The 27,311-nt window shown below is 40.9% G+C and overlaps 1 protein-coding gene across 3 annotated transcripts; it reads right to left on the bottom strand.

The window, feature by feature from the left end:
* Positions 1-305: 305 nt before the first annotated feature.
* On the bottom strand, positions 306-26,957 carry LOC135634607 (protein SAWADEE HOMEODOMAIN HOMOLOG 2-like). Of its 3 annotated transcripts, none has more exons than XM_065145024.1 (9): positions 26,695-26,957; positions 12,550-12,664; positions 12,423-12,468; positions 12,211-12,352; positions 10,924-10,987; positions 3,208-3,259; positions 2,737-2,904; positions 1,525-1,644; positions 306-848 (listed from the first exon to the last, which is right to left on the bottom strand). In XM_065145024.1, exons 2-9 carry the CDS (start codon positions 12,624-12,626, stop codon positions 504-506), a joined length of 1,014 nt encoding a protein of 337 aa, XP_065001096.1. In that variant the 5' UTR covers positions 12,627-12,664; positions 26,695-26,957; the 3' UTR covers positions 306-503. The 3 variants fall into 3 exon arrangements, with proteins under 3 accessions (XP_065001096.1, XP_065001094.1, XP_065001095.1); XM_065145022.1 differs by having other exon boundaries at positions 12,550-12,635; positions 26,695-26,956; XM_065145023.1 differs by having other exon boundaries at positions 2,761-2,904; positions 12,550-12,635; positions 26,695-26,953.
* Between the last annotated feature and the right edge of the window lie 354 nt (positions 26,958-27,311).

The raw sequence follows: 27,311 nt of genomic DNA, 5'->3' as shown, positions 1-27,311 counted from the left end.
AGCAGACCTTCCCAGATGGACCAGATCTTGGCGTGAAGCAAGCTTGCAGATTGGTGAATGTTGGAGCTCTCAAAGATGGTGTTCCCTGATGGTCCACCTCCTAGCCTTAGCCTATGCTCCCTATTATTGACCATGGCCCCCGACTCATATTCTGACCCTACTCAGTCGTCTCTTTGATACTTACCTTTGAGTAGGAGGAAGAGGAGAAAGAGAAAGACAAAAAAAAGAAGAAGAATATAATATTTATATTCATTTAAGAAAGAATAATTTTACAATATTAAACATTTTTAAAATAAGATTATAAATAATAAAAAGGATTATAAACATTAATCTCCTTTCCAAACCACAAAATAAACATCGCCAAAAACTAGCCTGTAATCCGAAGAAATTACATCTACATGGGCAGAGTGCAAACAGTCTACCATAGCGTATCTCCATTTTTTACCACTAAATCTGGCTACAATATTTCAGCGACAAAATACAATGTGTCAACCACCCTCTTGCTAGGAGTCGATGCTCTCCATGTTGACTGCAGCATCCTCCATCATGACATTTGAAGGGGTGCCGCTACTGTTCTCGATTGCTGCTGCTGGATTGTCACCCTGCAAGCTAGCAGGATCATTTGGATGAGAAAGGGCGACCATGGTTACCTCATCAGTGTTGACATCCATTAGCTTGCGCTGCTTTCGGGTCCTTTGTAACCCTAAATCCTTGGATGAACTTGGAGTCAGATCTCTTGCTGCGGCCTGCAGATCAACTGGTCCTCCAGATACTTTTGAAGCTTGCAACATCTGTAGCCGATAATCAGTTTCTGGACGCCTGCACACTTTTCTCAGTGGAACTATCTCCTGGAATCAGAAAAGAATTATATTTTCATGTGAATAGGCCGTAAATTTGGTTTATACTTTTATTTGCAATAATCATGCCAACCATTCTTAGCGATGGTTATAAATGAGACAGCAATCGTTCATGTCAAGCTAAATGGTTAAATTAAGAAAAATTAGACAATATGGAAATCAATCATCCAATCACTTTTGTCTCAATATTTATGCATATTAAAAGACTACTAAAATAAACTACTTCAAGCCCCAAAACACAAAAGAAATAAAATTCATCTTTAGCACATCATTGAAGCATCCAAGGCAAAAGAAAAGGCATATAAATGATTGCCAAAATGAGGCAACAGAAGGAAAATTAGATGAGACGAAGCTCTAATCAACTGGCAGCAAAAGTATTCTAGCAACCTTGAAATCCATCTAGTGATAGTATCAAGTATAACAGCATAAATGAGTTAGGGTTCATAGCCTCCCTAATCATCCCTATTACATTCATCATCCTTTGCATCCTCTTCTCAACCAAAACCCAATCTTCCACGAATCATCCTGTCATATGCTTATCATACATGCTATGACTCAGGAGTCAACAAAGCAAAAATAATCAAAAGGATGAAAGATATTTTGTATTTGCAACTACATGTCATCTATCAGATTCACACGATCAGTACAGAAGACAAACATACAGTACCTCAGACTGATCATGATCATAACGAACAAGGAATCTACATCGGCATCCACGTATATCATGTCTTCGTCTTTGTACATCAAGAACATGGGCATCAAAATAAAGAGCCTGTTCTTTTCCTTCCTGCAAACTCCACATGGTAAACCTCAATTAAAAAAAGTAAGTATATTATATCAACTGCTTCTGAAATCATCAAATTGCAAATTTAAGTACCATTAATGTTTAATTAAATTTCAGGCTATGTCTTGCAACAATATCTAGATTACCCAATACAGGATATGACAGGTTCTTCAAACCAACTGACACGTGTCAAGAAGCCAGCATTCCTTTACAATTACAATGGAAATGTAAACAATACTCTCAAAATCTACAAAAGAGACCAAATGAGTGCCTTTTCATGCAAAGATTCTTCAAAAGAAGGAAAGGTTGAATTTTTAATTAAATTTCAGGCTTCAAGTCTCAAGTGATTGAAGCAAACCAATAGAATTCATAAAGGATCTAGAAATGATAAAGCATTACAGGGTTGAAAAAAAAAAATAATTTTAACAGCAACAAGGACAAATGCTTTTAAAAATTATAATGAATTGAAGGCACACTTACATAGGAAAGCATGCATTCCATAACATGTTCAAGCAGAACCAATCCCATAATTCCCACAAAACTTGTTTACAATATCATGACCCAAAGACCACCACAGACCATTGCAACATGGTTAAAGCAGAATTATCCTTTTCAGACCACATCCATGAAAAAAAAAAAATCTAACAATGAGCTCCCTTATTTTCCATTCAAACATCCTTTTCAAAAAGGGAAGAAAACAAAAAAGACACATGATTTTCTATTGAAATTATGTAAATTTACAGAGATAAAACAAAAAAGAAGAAAGAAGACAATCATAGCAAAAGTTAATGCTTCTATTCCATAGTAATAGATCATGATGATTATAATATTTCCAAACATATGGGACATGAGCTTGTAAATTGTAGTACTTCACATTGCATACTGTATTTTAAAAATTAACAAATTCATGATCTGAACCACTACGTATCAAGCAAGCAAAACAAGCAATGGGAAATTTTGAAAAGGAGTCAATTAAGTTTCATAAGGAGGGTCTAAAACTCTACTTGCTTAAGAATCACAAATTACAACATCCTGTATAACAATGTACTTCAGGTTGAAATTCCATAATAATTTATCAAATGGAGATCATCCTACCAAACATAGAATAGCTGACAACACCTGAAAACATAGGATGAGGTCTCCTGGAAGTACAGCAACACATTCAGCAGCTTCACATGGAAGTGATCGCTGCCTAACACATCTGCGTACATTGATCCACTCATCTTCTTCCACACCAAATCCTGAGAATCGAACCCGAACTTCCTGAAAAATGCAAATATTACGAATTCAAAATAGGTTACAAGTCTGTTCCACTTATTCATGGTGCACAGAAACCTTTACCATCAAATCCAGCTAAGAACAAAGTTTGTCAATCAGTTAGAATAAGATATAATCTTCCTTTTCATCAGAAAATATTTAGAATTTCTAATTAATAGCATGTCATAAACGCAAACAGCACAACGAAAAATTTAGGAGTGAAGTTACTGCAGACACTGCCTCAACATACTGTTTTCAGTAGCAAGAACTGTAAATATGACAATGCCAAGGAACAAAGGCTAAAATTACCGGATCAGCTGTGTCAAACATTCGGTGTGAAAGAAAGGCTGAAACATCATACCTGCATATGAAGTCATGATTAGATCATCTATAAAAATCAGAAGATAGTTACCAACACATATCAAGCAGTTAGTCATTAACGATAAGTAAACATGTTTGGTAACAGATTTTGTGCCAAAAAAATTAAATTATTTAAAAAAGAGAACTTAGGTGCCAACGAACAATCACACCAGCAATTCAACTACAATGTTCACAATGCACCACAACTGTCCATTTAAAAATGTTAAATAGTGTTGAGGTAAAAGCACATTTGATGATCTTAATAAAGGCGATGTCTCAACAAAGGTTCTAAAAACCACCATAGTTATCGAGGTCCCGTTTTTATGGGTCCAACAGCGATAAGTATAGTATTTGACTGTCACCACTTCCTTATGGCTGGTAAATTTACCTAGGGTAATCAAATACAGAAATAGATACATTAGACACTTTAAAAGCTCTTTCCCTCATCTCTTCACCCATCTCTCAATTTCAACCGAATCTTTCGTCAACTCATCACCACACACTTAATCTCATTCTTCGATCTTCATTTTTCTCAAATCCAAGACTAATAATTTTAAGGAACTGAAAGTTTAACCTCAAGAAATCATCTCATTTTTTAAACAAAAAAGGTAAATCTGAACCACGAATTTAAAATCAAGCATTAGTTTCCCCTAAAAACAGTTTAAAACTTCAAAATTGGGTGGTAGTTTCTCCTTAAAGTCATGATCTCATGGATTTAGATATACTTAATGTTTCTTTCTCAATTTTAGAGTGAACATGTCCAAAATTCTCATGGATCCATTTGGATCCAACATAGATCCTTGTGGATGTAACAATAGATCAGATCCAGCTATTTGTATCTATCCTAGATCCGCAAGTATTCACCTTGTGGATGTGACATAGATCGGATCCAGCTACTTGTATCTATCCTACATCCGCAAGTATTCGACCTAGATTTGGTTGGATCTTGCTTAACCAGCACAAAATTGACATAGATCCGCATGGCCAGACCTGCAAGGATCTAGGCTGGATACTTGCATATTTATACCAGATCAACATAGATCATGGCCAGATCCAACCTAGATACTTACATCCACACTGATCTAGGCTGGATTCATATGGATCAGACCTAGATACTGATAGATTAATGATCAGTATACATATAAAAAGTAGATTTGTGTTGTTCCAGCCTAGATATGTGTATCTAGCCTAGGTCTACACGTATCTAGGTTCAATCTGTGTGAATCTGACCTTGATTTCTAATACTACTGTAAATTTTGTTCTGCTGACTAGGATTGACAACTTTTTGTAGGAAAATGATAGAAAGAACACCAGAGCACCAATCCTGCATGGCAATAATATGCCTATCGCTTGGATAAATGGCATCACTAGTAGTGCATCCACTGTGACTACATAGGTCAGGGTGACAAAATAACTAATCACAAATAGCATTTGGCTGATGGATTTTTCTGACATGACAAAGTGCATGAAGGTACCATTGAAAATCAAATGAACTTTCAGGAGAGAATTGGATGCCTGGACAACCTTAAAACTATAGCAAAGAACACATGAGGACATGGATAGGCATGCATATGTTAAATATAAGACTAGTGAAGATGATGTGATGACCCTGAAAGCCTGGAGTCATGTATCCTTGGAGCATCACTAAATGCATGTGAAGGCAATGAAACAGTGACCTAGAGACTCCCAGTATGGGCATGACAATGGCAATTGTAGTGGTGTTGACCCCTCCCAATTTAGTCGATCTTCCATTATGAGGCAGCCTAAGGATAGCTAGTAGGACATCTAGTATTAGGTAGAGCCAGTAGGTATGGTGTTCACTTAGTTTATTAGGCAGGAGGCCAACACTTGATATTGTCGACCTAAATTCCATGGCTTTGCAACCTCATACTACAAAACAATGATCAATAAAGAATATACCAAGGAGAAGAATACTATATAAAGAAAGCAATTACATGGTTTAATTTTTACTGCATCCCAACTAATGTAGCATGAGGTCCTTGTTCCAATCCATAATGTCCACTGCCAAGAAGCAAGGTCCTAGTATACAGCCTCTTACTCCATACAAGATTATTGATATATATATCTTGACAAGGAGATCAAAAGCAAGGATTTGAATAAATCTTTTGTGGGACCTTTGTAGTGTGACAGTCATATGCAACAACTGGTCTGACCCTCTACTAGGGCGAGTATAATAAACTTCCTGGTAAATTATAACTAAATAATAATCTTCCAAAAGTATGTTGATGCATCAAACAAGATTCACAATCCATGGGTCTGAAGAAAACAGTTTGCAGAAGTTGTCATCAACTTTAAGAATGCTGGTGAACAATTGATAAGAGTAAGACAAACATTTTGTGGAGTGTGGACCTCATATAGAGACCACTATATAGACCTAATGATGGACAGTAGTGATATCTCAATAGTCAAAAGGACAGTAATAAAGGCACAGAACATCATCACCCAATTTATAATCATCATTGGAAGCATAGACTTCCATTTTGCCCAGACCAGTACAAAACGGGTGGCACGTACCGATCCAAGCATTGATCGATACGCAGACACACCCTGGTCCGATCCACCATATAAAAGGGAAAGTAGAAAACCCTAAATCCCACTTCCATGCCACCTTTGCTTCACACGCAACCACGATTGATGCTGTCAGCCTGCGACTTCTCACTGTGACTTCTTGCCTCTATCTTCTTACTACGATCCACACCTTCGCTTCTCACGCAGGGAATCACCAACAACCACTACTTGCCACAACCTCACTGCAGACCACCATGCAAGACATTTGCCCTAATCACTTCTCAGTGTCCCTACTTTTCCTCTTCCTCATCTACCGCTTCCTTTTGTTCCTTCTTTCTTCCTCCTTCCTCCACCGTCCCTTCCCCTTGTCCCTTTTTTTCTTCCTCTCCGAAACAATGATACTTACCGATGTACTATTTGTCGGTACACTAGTATAGACCGATTCAACAAATCTGCGAGATGGGCCCGGTACCCAAATTGACAAACCTTGATTGGAAGCATGTGAAATTTCACATAAGGAGATTTCCTACTCATTGGCACCACTAGGTTTGCCATTGAATTCTTCTAAGAAAGTCCATCCATTAGAATGAAGATCGGATTAAAGATGATATTCACAGACTGATTGAACTAGCTCCTGTTATGCTGGGTCATCAAATGAAGAAGTCAGAGAATAGCAGATTTTTTCCACAAGAATTAGGATGCAGTGATTGAAAATATCATAACCGTGGAGCGACACATGTGTATTTTGTGCATATTTTTGTGTTGTGTCATTATTAAAAAAAAGGCTGAAAAGACAGACTGCAAAGGACAAGAGACAGAAAGCATATCCCAAGACGAAGAAATTTGTGTCATCCCAATATCATTGTTTGGAGATGGGACACATAGATATTTGGAGATCTTTGCATGGCAGGTTAAAAAAAATTGTGCTCGATAGACTTAGTTCAAATATGAAAATTATAATACTAATCAATATATTGTGTTAATCGTATAAGTTATATTCTAAATCCCACATACAAGAAACAGTATAACCTTACCACTAATAACAGACTGCTATAGTCTCCATAATGTGATAGTAAGGCCGAAATTAAATTACTTAAATATAGGCAATATCATTTGAGAGGTATAATGATTCTTCAAGTAACGGATAATTCATAACTTCTTATTAAATCATGATAATACTTATTCATATATGTTTATTTAGGAAAGTATGTTTCAAGTAAAATCATTACTTATTCACAGTGATTTCAATAGGTGCTCAGGCGCTCGCCTAGGCGCTCGGGGGAGGCGAGGTGAGGCCCGAGCGCCTCGCTTCATAGAGGTGCCGCCTGGGAACTCGCCGAAGCCCAGGCGCTGATAACTTCGGGCGAGTGCCCGGGTTAAACCAAGTGACTGAACCAACGTTTTAGGACTGGTTCTGTCTCCGGTGCTTTGGTTGGTTCAATCGAACCAACTAAAGCACCGATATCAGCCTTCCTCTCACGACTTCCCAACCCTAACCCTGCTCGCCGCTCTCGCTCTCGTTGCCACCGCTCGCTGCTATCGCTGTCGCTACCAATGTCGTTGCTCCCGTTGCCGTTGCTCGCTACTACCGCTGTCGCCGCTCCCACTGCCACTGCTCGCTTCTACTGCTATCGCTACCACTATCACCGCTCGTCGCTCCCATTACCGCTGCTCGCTTCTACCGATGCCGCTGCCACTGTCGTCGCTCGCTGCTCCCGTTGTCGTTGTTGCTGCCACTGTCGTCGCTCCCCGCTCCTACTCCCGCTCCTGCTGCTTGCTGCTACCGCTGCCACTATCGTCGCTCCCCGCTCCTGCTCCCACTCCCGTTGCTTGCCACTATCGCTACCACTATCGTCGCTCGCCGCTCCTGCTCCTGCTGTTGCTGCTTGCTACTGCCGTTGTCGTTGCCACTACCGTCGCTCGCCGCTACCGTTGCCGTTGCCACTACCGTCGCTCCCGCTACTACTGCTGCCACTATCGTCGCTCATCGCTCCCGTTGTCGTTGCTCTCGGTCAACAGCCTCGATCTTCCTCTTACTTACACTTTTCTCACTTCGTATACTACTAACAGTAAATTAACAATATACTACGAACTGTATACTAGTAATAGTATTTTTATTTATTAGATTAATAATATATTATTTTGATTTTAATATTGTAAATTTTTATTTATTTGAAATCATTGTTATTTTTTTTGAATTTTGAGACTTTTTGTTAATGTGATATTGTTATTTTACAATGTTTTCTTAATTTAATATCATATTTTTATTTAAATAATTATATTTATTAATTATATTATATATTTTTATATTTTAGCGCTTCGTTCGGGCGAGCGCCTAGCACCTCGGGCGTTTTTAAACCTTGGCACCTAGCGCTTTTTAAATCACTACTTATTCATATATGTTGGTTTAGGAATATATGTTTTGAGAGGCTGTCGGCACATTTACTGTAAATGCAGATATTTCATGCCAATATAACATAGGTGTTGCATCCATTTAGATGCATGCAATTAGGTTAGGGTTTATTCTTTCTTTTCTAACTCAGCCTAGATCTCTTACATTTAGACCTCATTTAAGCTTGATTTACAAAGACCAAGCCTTGATTCATGGTGATCTAACCTGGATCTAGGTCAATCACTTTATTGTTATCAATATTAATTGTATTTGAAAAAAAAAAAGATGAGAAAGAATAACACATTAGGATTTTTTTTCATTTTTTGGCCAATTCTTTGATCTTTTTCTGTACCACGGTATGTAACAATATACCATGTATCAATATGCTGGTATGTATCAAAACCATACCAATCCTAGCCTAGACTAGTACAAGTCTTACACGAAATTTAATTCCTTGATCACTTTAATTGAATGTTTTAATCAACTCTCAAGTCTTTTTTTTTCTTTTCAGTTTCTAGTTACAAAATACTAAGATAAGATGTTACAACTGTTCACACCACCAGAACACCTTATTTCAATGACACCAAATCCTTTCAATAAATGGTTATGCTACTAATCTTGTTACGAACATTATGACAATGTTTTGAGTGGAAGTACTTAACATGAGAACATCCAAGCTTAAAGCAAAAGTCAAGGTTGCATTAGTTGAAGGCATTGAAACACATAAAACTAGTGTAAGACCTCACTCTGCTAAAATCATCGTAAAACAATTGTGAGTTTTACATGTCAGAAGGCAATGCTCGTCTTAGAGCTCGACGTGGGTATGGTCAAGCAAGAAGGAAACCAAGCAAACCCCAAGCCTTTGAACTTTTGCCTTCAATCTGGCATTACCCAATTACTAAATATGAGCTCAACTGACATCAGTTAAGCCGGTTGAGATACCATAAAAGAAAAATAATCACAATGATTATCAATTAGAAAGCACTTGATTTCAGTAGGGTTGAGAGGACAATTGGAAATAAATGAGAGAAGTGAAAATAATAACATTACTACCTAGAACATAGAAAGAAACTAAGTGGTAAGAGAGAAGAATCATTCCTGACATATTGGGTAAACTGAGACAATGATGATGACTACCACTTATAATGTCTTATGAAGAGACCAGTGGTTCATATGTTTCCAGAAACTCCTTTATCAGTTCATCCAATAGGAATTAGTTCTAATTATATAAATTCTTTTTCGGAGAGGAAGGGAAAATTTGAAAGGACACGGTTAATTACAAGGTTTTCACCACAAAGGAAGGGGGATTGATATAGTTGACCCTCCACTTTTTCATAGTGGGGTCTCCAATACACTGGAAATAACCTAGATCACAAATTATGCTAAATCAGAAATCAGTTTGGTCTAGAGAAACCTAGTATCGGAATGTGCAGAAAATAAATAGAGCCTAGTATATTAAATTATATGCCTAAAACAAACCCCAACCTATCGCACTTCAGGTTATAGCATTTCTATTCAGACTTGACCCAATCTAGTAAAACGCCAACTCAAGCTTATCTAGCACATATTATTTATGGGTTGGTCCACCAAATTACACCTTAGACTATGCAACAGATACAAATGCTTTCAGTTTTGCAACTTTAAAAACAATATTCAGCATTTCAAGTAGCCTATTCATCAAAATTCCAAACAGAAATTGAATAAATCCAAAACTTTGACCAAATGTGCAATACTTCTAAAAGAAAGAGAAAAAGAAACCAAAATAACCACAATAATAAACCAGTGATTTAAAAAGGTGCTCGGGCCTCGCCTTGCCTCACTTGAGCCCAATGAGGCATCGCCTGGGCACTCGCCCAAGCCCAAGCGCCAAGCGCTTCAAGCAATCGCCCGATTGAAATAAGGCGATCGAATCGCTTAAATTTGCATTAGTTGATTCGATTGAACCAACTAACGCACGCAGTTATATCAGCGCACGAACCCGACTCCTAACCCTACACACGCTTCTCTCTCTATTTCCGCCACCGATGATTTCTCCCTCTACCTCCGCCGCCGATGGTTTCTCCCATTGCCTTCGAGTCTTCCTCTATCGCTAACCAAGTCTCCTCAGCTTCCGTTGCTACCCACTGTTTGCCGCTGTCGTTGTCCACTGCCTACTGCTATCCGCAACACGACTCCGCTATCGCTACTACTGTCCACGACTCCGTGACTTCCGCTACTTTATGCTGCCTGCGACTTAGCTTCTCACCGTCGACTTCTCACTGCGACTTCTTCGGTCTCTACTCTTCCCTCCTGCTATTAACAGTAAATATCCTATTAATAGTATATTATTAATTACTATTCAAAATAATCTTTATTTATTAGATTAATAATATACTATTTAGATTTTAACACTACTAATCTTTGTTTTTAATTTAATATCATATTTTTATTTCAATAATTATATTTATTAATTATATTATATATTTTTATATTTTAACATTTTAGAGCACCTCGCTTCACTCGAGTGAGCGCCTAGCGTCTCGGGCATTTTGGGACCTTAGCATCTAGCATTTTTTAAACCACTATAATAAACAAAGAATATATATTTCAAAATACCAAAATGACCAAAAAGAAACCAAAAGTGTCCTCAATTATATTTCAAAAAAGAACATATGAAAATTAATCTACATAGAAAAGAATAAGTAATATGACATATATGTATACTTGTGGTAATTAAATTCATAGGGAAAAAAAGGTATCTTTACCAAGCTCCATCCCTAGCTGACTTTGCTTCGAACTCCACCAAAGCATTATCCGTAGAATTCCGCCCTAGATGTCAAAGTAATGGAAATGTTCAAAGTGATAAATTACAGTGATAAATGAGATCCAAGTATAGCAATAAGAAAATTATACAAGCCATATAAAACTAAGTAAACAAAAAACAATGAGTTTTCTTTTTTTTTCTGAACTTTATTTCTCTACTTCATATAGAAATTTTGTGAGACTTTAAAATGAAAATCTGGACTGGACAAATTAGAAATACAAACAATAGGTAAGCATTTTTTTTTAAAATCATCTATATCTAATTTGATTAAATAACTACTATATCAAATTCATATATTTCAATGCAAAACTGTTATAAAGTATAAAAGATTTTCTATCAACCTCCCATGTTAGCACATGACTATGCTAGATAATTTCCACAGAAACAACAATATGATATTTCCTCATTTTGCTATTACTGTGTCTATTATACAATGCATGAACAACCAACATAGACATGCATGGAAACTACCAAGGTCGTGTCAATCACAGTAGATGATCTTAGAAAGCCAAATAATGACATAACCAATATGGTCAAAGCTAAAACCATGAAGCTCTGATGGAAGATTTGATCCAAAGCTTTCATCAGTTGGTTAACTGACATGGATTACTTCATTAGTTGGTATGACCAAGGTTTTTTAAATTGATTGTACTGATCAGTACAGACCTGTGTTTATCGGTCCAACAATGAACCAGAACATAGACCAAGTTTTGCCCAATTTTGGTTCACACTAGATTTCGCACCCATCATGGTAACCTTATGGGGCATAACTTGCAGTTTTCCCCTATTCATGGTTCTTGTAGGATTTAAATATTGGTATTCAATAAACACAAGTTAACATAACCCTTGGACGTATGTCTTGAATCTTGATTAGTAATTTAGCTCTTGAAATCCTATCCGTTCTCTCTCCTTCCTTTCTTCCTAAATCTTTCTCTCTCTCCCAGAGAACATCAAAGAAAAAGGACTCAATAGGAGATCTCCATCCCATCACAACAACGATAGTCAAATGCATTAAGGATAACTTTACCAATCAAGCATTCTTAATCTTGACTTCTACTTTGTCGCTGACACTATATCGATCAGAAATGACTTGCAGATGATAATCATACGATGTTAACTCTTGAATTTGTAAAATCAACATAAGCATGACAAAAGAGATGAGAAACACATTTATAGCAACCAATTAAAGATAGGAAAATGATCTAGAGGGAAAACCAAAGAGAATTACCTGAAGGAGCAGAAATAGGAGCAGCCACATTTGTAAATGGAGGTGATTCATCCCGAGCCATAGGTAAAATGGTAAGTTTATTAGGTGCCTTGCCCAACTTTGCTCTTTGTGCATATCTCCTATTCTGGAACCAGTTCCAAACCTATAAAATCTTCAGAATTAATAAACATTATGATAATATGCCCAATATGAACTAAGTAGGAAAATATAACCTGCTTCGGTTGCACGACAATCTTCCCGACTCGTTCAGGGGTTGCACTTCAAGCAAATGATACTTTGCAACATGATCATGTAAATTCAAGGAGAAAGTTAACCAAACAAATTACAGAGCATACATACCTGAATTTGTCTGCAAGAGCACATATAATCTCACGGGGAGGTATTGCATTATTTACTTCTAGCAAGCATGCTTCCATCTCCAACACCTTAAATTAGTCATTATCATCAGGTCTCTCTGGACAGATCAATAAATCTCAATCCAAATAAATGGGTAGGAGTTATCATGATATTTGAACATTCTTACAGCAATGCATGCATTTGTTTTGAAGATCCAACAACAACAAACTTCATTTGATTGATATATCACAACTGTAGAAATTAAGGATGACTTAGTACAGTATCGACCTTAGAATCAATGGCCGTTTTAATCAACTAGCTTAGACAAATAAAGAAAAATGACTCGTGTCAACTATTATGATGCAAATACTTCCAACCCGGTCATAGTAATTTGGGGTTCTATTGCACTTATTCTGACCTCAAAACATTATGGCCAAATTTGTGAAGAATCAAGAAAGGCACATTAGCAAAGTGGTCCGAGCCTCACAAATGTATTCATGGTGATCGACTTAATCTTCGTCTTTGATCCAAGCGATCATAATCTCTTCCTCTCAGAAAGTAGCATCCCATGGTCAATACTCAACCCAAAAGGCTATGGAAAAACTAGGGCCTAATAACCAAGTCGAACCATTATGACAGGAAGCACATTTATGTCCCACTTTATTATGATTGGGAATGGGAGCTTATAAAATAAAGGCTATTGTAAGCCCTAAAGGAATCAGATTACATCAAAACTAATGTTATGAATAATATTTCCCTTCTAAATCTCCTCACCATCTTTACTCTTGTCTTCTTCCACCTCTCTTCATATTCTTTTTCTTCTTCTCTTTCTCGATTTCTCCCTTAGAGGATACCTTGTTCCCCTTGAGGAAAGAAGGCCACCATCCAAACCTCCAAAGGTGTGTTTGGACAGGCTTTAATAAATGCCTCTATGTGAAACCAACCCATCAAAGTCAAGATGTTCTATCTGAGCTCCCTCAGCTGGTCCTCAATGGCAAGTCTCCTCCCCTCTTCACAAGCAACGTCTCTCCCCTCTTCTTCCACAGAGAAACCCCCCAATCTCCAGAGACAGGAAAGCCTCCAGATCATAATGGGACACCAACCTTTATAGTTCTCCACCAAGCTCTAGAGCGACCGACCCCAAATCCTCTTCTTGGGCGCCAAAGCCACCCCTTTCCTAGGCAAGCCTCCAATGACCCCTGGCATTTTGACCCCCGAGCTAACAGCGAAGATTGCCAAAAATATAGAAGAACTGTAGGCATGTCACGGTGCTTGATCCTGAAGAAGTCCAAAATGACAGAAACCATTGGAGGCTAAGCCTATATGGAAAATTCTTCAGCAAAGCCCCCCACCCCTCCTCTAGAAGTCATCAAGGCCAAACTCCCTGCATTATGGAAACTTCAATCGAAGGTGCAAATCATTAATCTCGCCGTAGGCTTTGCCTATTTTAGGTTTCAATCGAAAATCGACTTGACAAATATGCTCACTAGAGGTCTATGGTTCCTAAGAGGGCAAGCCCTGAACCTATTCCCATGAAGGGAAAGCTTCTAGCAACTGAAGGAGTCTATTATTACCGCTCCAGTGTGGATTCACTTCCTGGGACTGCCTATTGAACTAATGTTCCCAAGAATCCTTCTCGAAATCACTGCCTCTATTGGCACACCGCTGAAGGTGGATGCCATCACCTCATCTGGTGCCAGGGCAAGATTCGCTAGAGTTTGCATCACGTTGGACTTCTCTCAACTGCTCCCGAAAAGAACTTGGGTGAGAATAGGCGACGTTGATTTCTGCCCATTAGTCACCTATGAAAACGTACCAAACTTATGCTTCTCTTGCATCATCTTCAGCCACAAAACGAACCAATGTCTTCAAAGCAAGCCGTCGGAGCAATAGGCTGACGCCGACATTGTCGGCACTTGCAACAACGGCTCAAATAGCTCCAACAAGACGGGCTCCAATACCATAGCTAACGCGAACAAAGAGAATGGACCACTGTACAAGCCCTTGATCAAGGTCCAATGTTGATCCCATTATAGTAGCCGTTCTACATCTGTCGCAAGCCAATTCGACTCCATGCCTAAGTTCGACGAGCCCAAGCCTAACCCTATCCAATCTAGATAGATCCCTACTCAGACTAATTCCACCTTACCCAAATCACTCAAGCCTCACTCAACCAGATCCAACCTGAACCCCAATGTGCCCTCTCAAAACCTAGTTAACCTCACCTAACATGAACTTACGCTTTTAATGCCTCCAGCGCCAGCTTTGACCACATTGATGACCCCATCCCTTCCCAAGACACAACTATGGGAGAAGTGTCCCTCTCCTCGCCTTCACCCATAGCGACATCACCAATCTCCAGTACTGCCCCCATCCCCTTGTCTAAGGTGCGTCTTAATGGCCCAAGCCACCTCACCCACTCCCCTACTGTCACGGACTTAGCTGGTTTTGCCTAAGTCGTGCGGCACCCTTGCGTGTCCGTCCGCAAAGGTCAGCCTCCCCGAAGCCTCCCATGGTCCCTTAGGACCCACAAAAGAGAGAACGGGATAGAGAAAATGCCTTATTCGGAATCCACAAGCAAACATTTCTGAAAACACTTCATAGACAATGCAAATTACAAACAGACTTTACAAGCTCTGAACAGTTGCACAACAAAGGGTAAAATGGTCCATTACAGACCGAGCTAAAATGAGACTATTAAGCCTTCGGCTGTCCCTCTACATGCTAGTCAAAATATGAACATACCCAAAAGACACGGACATACATAAGCATTACATCCAACATCTTGTTTAGAAGTTTGTTCGTGACATTCTCCCTCACTTATTCCTTCGACGTCCTCGTTGAAGCCTTTGTCGACACTGCAACTCCTCGCCTTTGTTGAGTCTTCAATCTTGGCTCCAGCTACAATGCGCCTCTTAGCTCCCAGTTGCTCTCCGCTGCTGTTTTTGAGTAGTCGAACCTTTGATCCGCCATGCTGCTTCAACTCGCCAATGACTCTGACTCTAGTGTGGGGTTGGCTGAGTTGTGTTAATCCCTGTTGGTTCCTGCGGATCCTCCAGATGAAGGAAAAGACCATCTTTACTGCGCCAGTCTCTCAAATGCCTCATGCTGCTTGAATTGGGTGGATGCTTGTTGGAGCTTTAACGGGCATCGCCTCGCAAACTTCTGAAGTTTTGGGTCCTTCCTCCACAAAATTTGCTCATTGACTCTTCTTTCTCTTAGTTGTCACATCCAAGTAGGTTTGCATCACTTCCGCTTTCGATTGGCATGTCATTGGGAAATGAAGCGGACAATCTACTCTCAGTAACACTGATCATTGTTGGTGAGGATTTGACAACTATTGTCTTCCATTATCTTCGAAGGGTCTTTGAACATATGCAGAGCTCCTCTACTAGATAGATAAGAGAATTGGGGTACTCGGTTTCGCCCATTCTCTTAAGAGTTGAGAAGGCAAAGGTTACTTGACTTCGCCCGCCTCCTCGAGGTTGTACTCCATGCATCGAGCTGGTTACTGGCCTTCGCCTGCTCTTTGCTCACACTTCTGAAGCACTTGAAGTGTTTGCACTCCTTGCGTTGAGTTAGTTACTGTGATTCACCTTCTCAATGCCATCGAACTTCTGGAATGCAGGAAGTTTTCACCCCAACTTGGAGTAATTCTCTAATAGATTTGGTCGCCTCTGGGATTGTACCGTCTTCTCCATCAACCCTACCGCCTACTCCCCTGAGTAGCGAAGGTACAACACCGCATACTGCTTGCTTCGTTCCTTGGTCGTGCACTCTTGCATGACCCGAAGTCCTTCACTTTCGGCTATCTTGATGAGAAACTCGTTGACACCGGTCTTACAAAGTTCCTTGACCTCTGCCCTTCAGCCTTGTCATGGTACTTGGAGTTTGCCTCTGCATACTCCGCCTCCTTGGCCCCCTTTCACGACCAAGCGCTCTCGCTCCATGAGAGCAAGGGATCAATTACTTTCACGGAAGTCCCGCCTCTGCGGTACCATGGCGCTACCATGCCCATGGCCCTACTATCCGTCGCCTCGCATCTGCATCCCTTTTCTTCACGATCAGTAGATATGTCTCTGTGGCACTCCTCTGAGTCAACATCCATTCCAACTGATGCTTGATTTTGGGTAGCTAAGTCCCATTGGACTCATCGTCGCTTCCTCGCCCCTTTCGACCCCCTACTTCAACACCTCTGTGTTCTTCAAGCAGCTCCATTTGGTCGATGGAAAGACAGACTGCAACTCCCATGCATGGCCTCTGCCATCACGTTATAGGGTTTGCACTGATTTTGTTCTCCTTAGCTTCCTTGGTAGCAACGTTCGCTTACTCGACCTTGTCCTCTGACTTGTCGGGCTCCCTTAAGCGAATATGAGCTCTAGAGTAGCCCAACTCTCCAGCTGCTTCGATCATACCTCTGTATGATCAAGTCCCTCCCATGGGACTCACTGGCACTTGCATTCGAACTTTTCCCTTGGTGGAACACAGCCCCCATATGCTGATGACCAAGGTTTTCATCCGATGCAAAATTCGATGCACGCACGGAAGATCCACCTCTGCGGTACCATGGCCTTCACTCCTTGAATCCATAGCCCTTCTTGCCGTCGTGTTGTTCACCGAAGTGGAGCTTCCAGTAGCTCCCAATCATATCTCCATATGATCTAGTCCCTCACGGGAATAGGTTGTGTATATCGCATTTCCACGAACTGTTCCACCACGATCCGCTGCACCATGTCGCCTCCTGGTGACATCTCTATTGCATTCTGATCCATGTGGGATGAACTCGAATTGTGAACCCTTCATGTGTGGCCTCTGCCAATACATCGCTGGGTCTCTTCCACCTTCGATTTTATTCGCTCCTTTGGCAATCAACCTTCATCCACCCACTCTTGGGTCACACTTAGATGAAGCGCTGCTCTAGGACAGTCCGTCGCCTAGTAGCCCCCCAAAGTCCCCCGACTTCGCTACAATTAGTGCACCATTGTCTGGATCCTGGGCCTCTACCCCTACTAGCACAATCTTCGCTGTGCACCGCTTCCTTCATAGCAACTTGAATGGCAACATTGTGGCATATTCTTCAAGAGTACCCGCCTCTACGTCACTCTTGCCCCGTGCTAAGGCCTTCTGAACCCAACTTCGCCTCCGCAAATTGAGTCGCCTTAGTTCCTCCATCAAATGCTCCTTCGAGATAAAGTGCATGTGCCCAGAAGCTCCCTTCGTCTTTGGCACCATGCAAGATGAGTCCGCTCCGTCAGAATGAATGACCCATGGAACAACATGATCCTGCTCTTGCCTCTGCAAGAGTTCATGTCCTTGACCTCTGTCCAAGGAAAGCACTATGCCTCTACTCCATGTTCCAACTTCTATGCTGGCTCCCTTCATGCGGCTTGGGTACTTCGCCAAGTTACACCCAAGTTGCTCCGCTCCTCGTTTTTGCATTGAGTCGATGGTGGCCCTCGTGCCCACCATTCCACGGGTCAACCCTCCCTTGAGTCTGATCTCCATATCAACTCTAAGTGTGCCTTCATTTGAGTTGCTTTGGGTCGCTCCCCCACTTGATCTCGCAATGCATCCACGAATGCATTCTCTCAAGCGAGATCATGCAACGACTCCTCGCCGCTTGCTCAGTCCATTGAGCTACATGGAGTTGTTGTTTGTTGAGGTACTCCTCCTCAACATGTGAGATCTGTCCCATATGATTCTCCATCTGGAGAGCCGAGACTGTGCATAAACTGTGCATTGTTCTGCCTCCTGCAACTTGCTAGATTGCGACTCCACGTCAATACAACCCCCGCTGCACCACTCAAGGCCTAGCAACATGCTGAACTCATTGCACCCTTCAGCCTCCTACGGACGTATCCTTCACATGCCGAAGAGAAAGTTTCAATGCTCCAAGGCGCTGAGTTTCGATCACCTTGGGATGGTCGCGAACATTCCATCGTCCGCATACAAGCCCATGCATGAGTACCAAATTCTTTAAGTTAGCAATTCCCCTCACCTCTGTGAGCTTTGCACAACTCTTTCGGTCGCTGAACAACTCATTCCACCTTGCATGGTCTCATCCTCCAAGCGCCTCGCCTGTCTTGAGCATCATCAAGTATAGTTGTCAACGTTGAGCCAAAGCTCAAACTCAGCCATCCCAACCTTTGTACGCTCCACATTCTTCCAAGCTTGCCTGTTCTTGTGGTGCATCTTGCGCGAAGGGTTGGCCATTCCTCTGAATGCCAATGTCAGATGCCCGCTCCTCCGAGTGACTCCTTTTCCCTACATCTCCATGCTCGTTTTCCCCCCAAACGGTCGCGCGTGTGTTGACTGCCCTCAACGCAGCCCCGCTAGGTCCCCCACGTTTGCATGCTAAGTGTTTCTATGAGTGCTTGTCCCGCTCTGATACCATCTGTCACGGACTTAGCTGGTTTTGCCTAAGTCGTGCGGCACCCTTGCGTGTCCGTCCGCAAAGGTCAGCCTCCTCGAAGCCTCCAATGGTCCCTTAGGACCCACAAAAGAGAGAACGGGATAGAGAAAATGCCTCATTCGAGATCCACAAGCAAACATTTCTGAAAACACTTCATAGACAATGCAAATTACAAACAGACTTTACAAGCTCTAAACAGTTGCACAACAAAGGGTAAAATGGTCCATTACAGACCGAGCTAAAATGGGACTATTAAGCCTTCGGCTGTCCCTCTACATGCTAGTCAAAATATGAACATACCCAAAAGACACGGACATACATAAGCATTACATCCAACATCTTGTTTAGAAGTTTGTCCGTGACACTACGGCATACCTACTCCTTGATAACTCATCCCTTCATGAGCGCCCTCTTCCCGAGCCCTCAACACTTCCCTTACCTTCTCTTGCCTCGCACTGGCCACCTTGCTCCTTGCAAACTCCCTCCTCCCCGTCACCTACCCCAAACAGCCCCCCTACTATACCTAAACCTTTCTCCTTTCCTCCCTATCAACCAAACTCTCCTCTAATGAAACCAACACCCCTTCCCATCTCCAACTCATTTGTGTCCCTCCACTATGAGGATGCATTCCAAACTCAAGTTGAACCTATGACCCCTGTCTCCTTCATATCTCAACCTTCCCTCTCTAGCCCAGTGCCCTCAACTAAGATTCCACCGAATAAAGACGCCAAAGATCCTTTCGGGTGTTTGGTAGACAAGGTAATGCACAAGATCCTTTCTGAAGATGATGATGATTTCCCCTAGGAAGAAGATATGGTCCAGGATCACGCACAAGACAAACCACGAGTTCAGGGAAGTCTGTATCTTCCGCTACTAAATCTTTAAAAACAACAAAAAATCCAAGTAGACCCTAAACCCATTGCTTTGGCTAAATCCTTTGATGCAGGTATAGCCCCCCATACATCTTATTCTGACGATTAGCCCCTTAAACATGATCTTATGGAACTACTAAGGTGCTATCAAGAAGGAATGTCTTGACCAGCTTCAGAGACTCATCAATCAGTACAAGTCTCCATCCTCATCCTTCTGGAGTCTCATTTACAAAAAAATTAGAGCGAGAGTTCATCCACAAACTAGGCCGAGACTAGGAAGGTGTCATCTCCCCAGCCCAAGGTCGCTCGAGAGGGATCATCACGGCTTGCGAACTGGTTTTCTAAAGGTTGCATTTGTTAGTATCTCTTCTCAATCTATGCTCTTAATAGTGGAACACCAAGCACGCATCCCTAGATATTATTTGCTATTTATGATAGTATTAAGGCCCCCATACGAAATCAACTTTGGCATTTTTCTTTCTTATTTACGACTCTCGAATTTTCCTTGGCTTCTCTATGGAGACTTTAGTTGTATTAGTTCTTGCTCTAATAAGCTAGGAGGCAAACCTTTTCAAGTTAATAATTCTGTTTTGGCATTTCAAAACTACATTTACAATTGCAATCTCACTGATCTTAGTTTCTTCGGATCTCTTTTTACTTGTGTAATAATAGATTTGGCCAATCGAGGGTTTCAACCATGCTTGATTGGGCTTTTGCAACTGATGAATGGCTTTCTGTACATTCTCATGCTTTTGTCAAACATCTTCCTCACACCTTCTCCAATCATGCCCACCTCCTTATCCTCCTCAAACCTCTAAAACCAATAACCCCAGCCCCCCCAAACCTTTTAGATTTGAACCACACTGGCTTGAGTACCCTGCGATCCTAAATCTCGTTAAGGAAGCCTGGTCCAAACATCGATTTAAACCTCGATCCCCTTTTGGCCATCCATAATGGCCTTCTCAACCTCCAACACAAACTTATTCATTAGCAACGTAAGGATTTGGGTAACATCGAGAACCAACTCAATGTCATCCAGAATGACATCCTTCACATTAGAAACAAGAACACTTCTCCTCTCACTGAAGAAGACCAAACCTCCCTTCTCATCCTGAACAAATTTACTGCCCTTGTGAGACAGATCCACCTTAAATGGCTCTCTAGAGCCAAAAACAATTGGTTTCACAACGCTGATAGAAATACCAACTATTTTCACAACATTGTATAACAAAGAAAAAGAATGAATCATATCCACCACATCACCATGGAGGACGGCTCCCTTGCTGAGGACAATAACTCCATTACCTCATCCTTTACGGACTAGTACAGTAAGCTTTGGGCCCCTGCCAGTCAAACCCAACGCACTATAAACTGGCCTTCACTCCCCTTCCTCCCCCCAGTGCCCTTTCCCCTCTTATAGAAAACTTTTCCCTTGAGGAAATCTATAAAGCCCTTATGGTAATGAGGCAAGGAAAGAGCCCAAGCCCTGATGGATACATGGCCGAATTCTATAAGCACTACTGGAATTTTTTGGGGCCTTCCATTCTTAAAGCCTTCAATGATTTCCATTCCCACAACACCTTGCCTGCTTCGTAGACCAAGACCCACCTCGTGTTTATTCCTAAGATAACCAACCCTTCCAAGATCACTGATTACAGACCAATCTCCCTTTGCAATGTCCTTTATAAGCTTCTCTCCAAAGTCCAGACAAATCGAATCAAATCTAGCTTCAATATGATTATTGACCAAAACCAATTTGCTTTTATTGTTGGAAGGTCTATACAAGATAACATTTCTATACCTATGAACTCGCTCACACTATGTTTAACTCAAAAGGCAAATCCCCTTTAATCTTAATTAAACTGGACCTGGCCAAAGCTTTTGACACAGTTTTATGGGATTGCATCACCGACTCGCTTGAGAAAATGAATTTTCCCCACAAATTCACTTCCTAACTTAACTCGTGCATTACCTCGCCCTCCTTTACCTGTGTTTTCAACAATTACCCTTTGCACTGGTTCAACAGTGCGAAAGGAGTTAGGCAGGGGGATCCTTTGTCCCCCCTCCTATTTTTCCTAGTGCAGCAAAACTTGTCCAGCATTCTAAATGATTTCATTTCGAGAAAGAAAATAACCCCTCATAACATCAAGGGCTTTCATATCTCCCATCTTCATTGATGATGTTCTACTTTTAATCATGGCCAATGACAAGTCTAGGTTGAATCTTATCAAAGCCTTGGACCTGTATTCTTCTATCACAAGCCTTCAGATTAACAAAAGCAAATCTACTGTCCTATTTCCCAAAGCATGTAGTCCAAGCACCAAGCAAAAAATATACAACACCCTTGGACTTAAAGAGGGGACCTGGCCTTTGAACTACTTGGGCGCCTACATCCACCATTGTAGATTACCTAATCATATCCCAAGACCAGCTAATCCAGAAAGTCTTTTGTAAGTTCAATGGTTAGAATAGAACTATGCTTTCTCAGGCTGGTAAATCTGTTATGATTAAATCTGTAATCAATGTCATTTCTATGAACATTTATGAATACTTGGCAAATCTGTTATGATTAACTGTTGGAATAGCCTCTTCACACCCATATGAACACTTGGATCTCCAACAAGAACATTTCTATAATCTTCAAACTTTTCAGACACTTCTTTTGGAACAATGACCAAAACCAAACTAAATTATCTCTCATCAGCTGAGAGCATCACTCGGCCCAAGGCCTAGAGGGGCCTAGGAATCTGGAATATCAACCTTGTCAAAAGACTCAAAACTACTATTTGTGCTAAAAAACTTCTCCCACTCCTCAACAACTCCAAAAACCTATGGACCCAACTTCTTGGCAAAAAGCCCTATGGAAAAATCTGTCAACTGCTTGACATCTTCAAGCTGGGTTTTAGGAAAATCATTGGCAACAGTAGAAATACCTATCTGAAATAACCCCTGGAATTATAGTATTCTTGTAGCCTACTGGCCAACATACGTCAACATGGACTCCCTATCCTCCTTCAACCTAGTCAGCAATCTCATGGAACAAAACTAATGGAACACTAACCTACTCGAGCAACTTTTTGGATCTGAGCTCATTCCACCGATCCTATCCCTGTATCTCCTAACCGATCCCTAACAATCTCTGGCTCATCTAGAAACAGAGGAATGACTGTCATTTTCGCAACCATCAGTGCCAAATTGTATCTGTATGGTGCAGACCATTGGCTCTAACCAATGACGGGCTTGAATCCAAGACCCTCCCTACGGGATCTCTCCCTCCACCCCTCCCTTCCAACATGCCTAGCCCAACAACACCTAGTCCCTAACAGACCTCCCCATTCACACCTTCCATCTCCTAACATCAACCCCAATGGCCCTCCCCTACCGAATTTGTACACCTTACACTACAATAGTTCTTTTGACACCACGTCTTCCCATGCAAGTATCGGATTCCTTATCACAGACCAAAGAGGCAACAAGGTTTTGGCTGGGTGCAACAACTATCTCCTGACGAGTGCCCTGCAGACTGAATGCCACACTATCCTTGACGGACTCGAGGTAGCTCAACAGAATCAACTCACTCTCCTCACAGACTGCAGACTCTAAAAGCATTGTTGACATGCTTTCTAACGCAACAAACATTCCTTGGGCCCTTTACCCAATCTGCCATGACATCCTGCATATAGCTGCTGAAGTACAAGTCACCCAATGGAAACACATCAACAGGAACATCAACACTTTTGCTCACAATCTTGCAAATTTTGGTAGGCAGAATAATACTGGTTTTTGGAGAGGTGTCCCACCTCCTACTGTTCTGTACAAAGACTTTTTGAATTAATATATTCTCCTTTGTTTCAAAAAAAAAAAAAACATACGCATCAAAGTCAAACACTGCAAGTAGTGAATCCAAATTTAGCACCTGCATGATCTGCAATGTACCTGCTGCCACAAGCTCAAGGCCAGTCATTGCCAAAACCCTCTTGGAATGTCACTTTGGCCAACACAAGGCCCAAGAATGATCAGTCAAGTGAAGATGGAGGGTGAAATTTGGATTATGACTATCACCCGATTGAAGATCTCACTGTCCAACTGCCTCTAAGGTCCCATGATGCACTAGGATAGTGACATCAGTGATTGAAAAAGGTGCTCGGGCGCTCGCCTAGGCGCTCGGGCGAGGCGAGGCGAGGCCCGAGCGCCTCGCTAATGTCCCAGGCGGCGCGCTTCAAACAGGCTTTTAGGTCTAGTTCGGTCCTGGTTCGGTTGTTAGTTGGTTCAATTGAACCAACTAAACCGATATAACCCTTACCCAACCCTAACCCGCTGCCGCTCCCGATCCCGATCTCGCTACTCGTCGCTCCTACTCCCGCTGCCGCTGTCGCTGCTCGCGCCTCCCGCTCCCTTTCCCGCCGCCACTCGCCGCTGCTTCCTCGTTTCTCCGTCAGGCTCAATATACAGTATACTCTTAATATTAAGTTTATTTGAATTTTGAAATGATTAATTTTCAATACTATTAATAGATTAATAATATATTATTTTGATTTTAATGTTGTTAATTTTTATTTATTTGAAATTATTGTTAGGTTTCAACATAAATGACTTTGATGTAAAATTTTATTGTTTTGAATTTTGAAACTTTTTGTTAATGTGACATTATGATTTTGTATCTTAGATTTTCTTAATTTAATAGCATATTTTTATTTAAAATTTTAAATAATTATATTTATTAATTATATTATATATTTTTATATTTTAGCGCCTCGCTTCGCTCGGGTGAGCACCTAGGCGAGCGCCTAGCGCCTCAGGCGTTTTTGGATCTTGGCGCCTTTTGGCGCCTAGCGCTTTTTAAATCACTGGGTGACATTAACCTATAAATGACCCTTATCTAGCAAGCTACCCTCCTCTGGTTGACCAAGAGGATGGTCAACTACCTCAGCAAACTGCATCAAAATTTATGCATAGCTATATCAAGTACTACTAAACAAATATTAAGATTGTCTTCCTAGGGATGGAGCAATATCTTCAAGTTAAAATAAATTATCTTTACATGTTATTACAGGAGATTTTCCTCCATCCACACAAGTGAAGAAAAAAGAAAACGAAGAGACTCCAAAAATCACTTCTTCCTCAAGGACACACCTTGGGACAAGGCCTATTTAACAGGTGAGAATCTACCATGATGCATCTTACACAACCCAATAAGACCAAACTGGACTACTACTGCTTTTAATATAACTAACCACCTATTACAGGTGTGTCAAACTTAAACTAGGATTAAGCATTTACAAGTAGTTTTGTTGTTACCCTTTACAAACAATTTTAGAAGGTCTCTGAAGTCCAATTTAGAGAAATTTTAGAAAAGCCCCAATATGTGTGCAGTGTAGGTTGAGCTAATTAATTCATGGTTCAAAATTCAATGCTCGACCCCAGACCAATCACTGGTCAGACCAGTATCAGTCCAATACATGTAAGCATATACCAACACAAGCTATACTGGTATACCATTCAGCATTAGAAGGGGGGAGGAGGAGACAGAGAAAGAGAAGAAAGTAGGAGCAAGAGCTGACTCAGTAGGAGTAAGGGATGATGCGTTAGGCGGAGAAGAATAAGAGTAGGAGGAGGAGGAAGAGAGGGAAGAGGAGGAAAGGAGAAGGTAACAGGAACAGGTCTAAGTGGGTTGCAAGATGGACTCAGTTCATTTAACTGATAACCCAAGGCTCAGACAAATCTGTCTAGTTCTAGTTTTAGTTATATCGAGCTCATCCTTCACTAGATCAAGCCCAGTTAAATGGTAAAATCTCACTTCATCTGGTGCCATCCAACACTAAATGTTTCCCAAGCCATTACCTTCATCGAAATGTCACTCAATATGAGGTTACACCATCAAATTTACAAAGAGCATCCATTGTACTGGCTAAATATCGGCTTGCTAACATTCAGTAGCAATGAATGAATAGCATTTCACTTCCAGCAGTCTACTCCTAGATATAATATTTAATGTCATCTAAGGGTCTACACTGGTATTTGTAAAGCAATGGAGATGTGACAGCAAGAAGCTTACTACAAGCTGGCATGGAGGAAATCTGTCGGTGAAGAAAAGTTGAGCATAAATTGTTCTGAAAGGTAACTCGGAAAGAGTTAATTTTAGTGATTGATGAAGTGCATTAGTGTGCTGGAATATCTTAAAAAACATTCAAGATTACCCAAAATAAATTTGATCATGGAAATTTGTGTCCTCATCAATTTTGTCAATGAGCACAAAAAAAGAAAGAGCAAGATCATCATAGGATGAATGCCGTCAGCGTACAATATTACAATTTGAAATGTGCAACTTACAACTTATCCAAAGACCAGACATCATCACTACCTAATATGTCGAAGCAGCAAAGCTACCTCCTAATTGAACAATAAAGTGTAAAACAAAGGCTCAACTCAAAGATACCATGAAAAGAGAAGGAAAATTGGGTAATGGGGCTACTATTAAGATGATGAGAATGTTCCAGCAACATTTTTATCCTTCTTTTACATATGCCTCAAGTAACTCAAAATCAACAATTTATGTCGGAAAGTGGTTGAAACCGGTGGCATCTGAATTAGCTAGGAAAGAAGAAACACTAAATTAACCACAATAATGTGTCAAACAAACATCCGACAGTCGGAAGCAAAAGCATATATCCATCATCACCGAGGAGCTATTTAGTTCTAAGCCGAAGGCACAATAACAAAACCCTAAAAATGAACCACCAAAAAAAGGGAAAGAAAGAAATCTGAAGGAGATGAGGATGACAAGATGAGAGCCAACGACCAGGGATTCAAAATTAGGAAAAGAAGAAATAGAGATGTAGCACTAATAGCACTAAGCGTGCGTACCTCGTTCTGAGTGAAGCGGAAGACGGGGCCTCCGCCGTGCGGGGGACGACCCATCCCGATCCTCCGACAGAAGAGAGCGAAGGAAGGGGCGGGACCCCAAGGGAGAATAAGCTGGCAGGAAGAGAGGAAGAAAAAGAAACTTGGTATAAACGAACGCCGGAACGGATCCCGCTTGTATGCGATCAACCGCTCTCCGTCATCTGCGTAGCTCGTTGCCGTGCTCGTCTTAGTCGTGTCAACTTTGTATCGCTCGATTCTTACATGGATGCCACTTATCCAAACCCTAAACTCCTAATTTAAAAGGATATTACGTTTTTAAGATATATTTCTCTCGTGACCCTCAGTGCCTCCGTTCTTGTACATGTATTCCCACTATTATCAGAAAAGAATAAAAATACATACCATTAGAAATGTACATTCTATATAATAAGAGAAATATTATTAAGACAAATAGCACGTATAATGAAAAAAAATATTATTAAGATAAATATTATTATTTTAAAAATATATTTAATCTAATAAACTTATTAATTGATTTTATCATCAAAATATATGATTTAACACTCAGTAATTTTTATTTTTGAAATATATTAATTTTTCAATCGAATTTTAAAATA

Source organism: Musa acuminata, chromosome BXJ3-4 (genome assembly GCF_036884655.1).
Source record: "Musa acuminata AAA Group cultivar baxijiao chromosome BXJ3-4, Cavendish_Baxijiao_AAA, whole genome shotgun sequence".
NCBI classification, from domain to species: Eukaryota; Viridiplantae; Streptophyta; class Magnoliopsida; order Zingiberales; family Musaceae; genus Musa; species Musa acuminata.
This window is presented reverse-complemented; position numbering and strand designations above follow the sequence as displayed.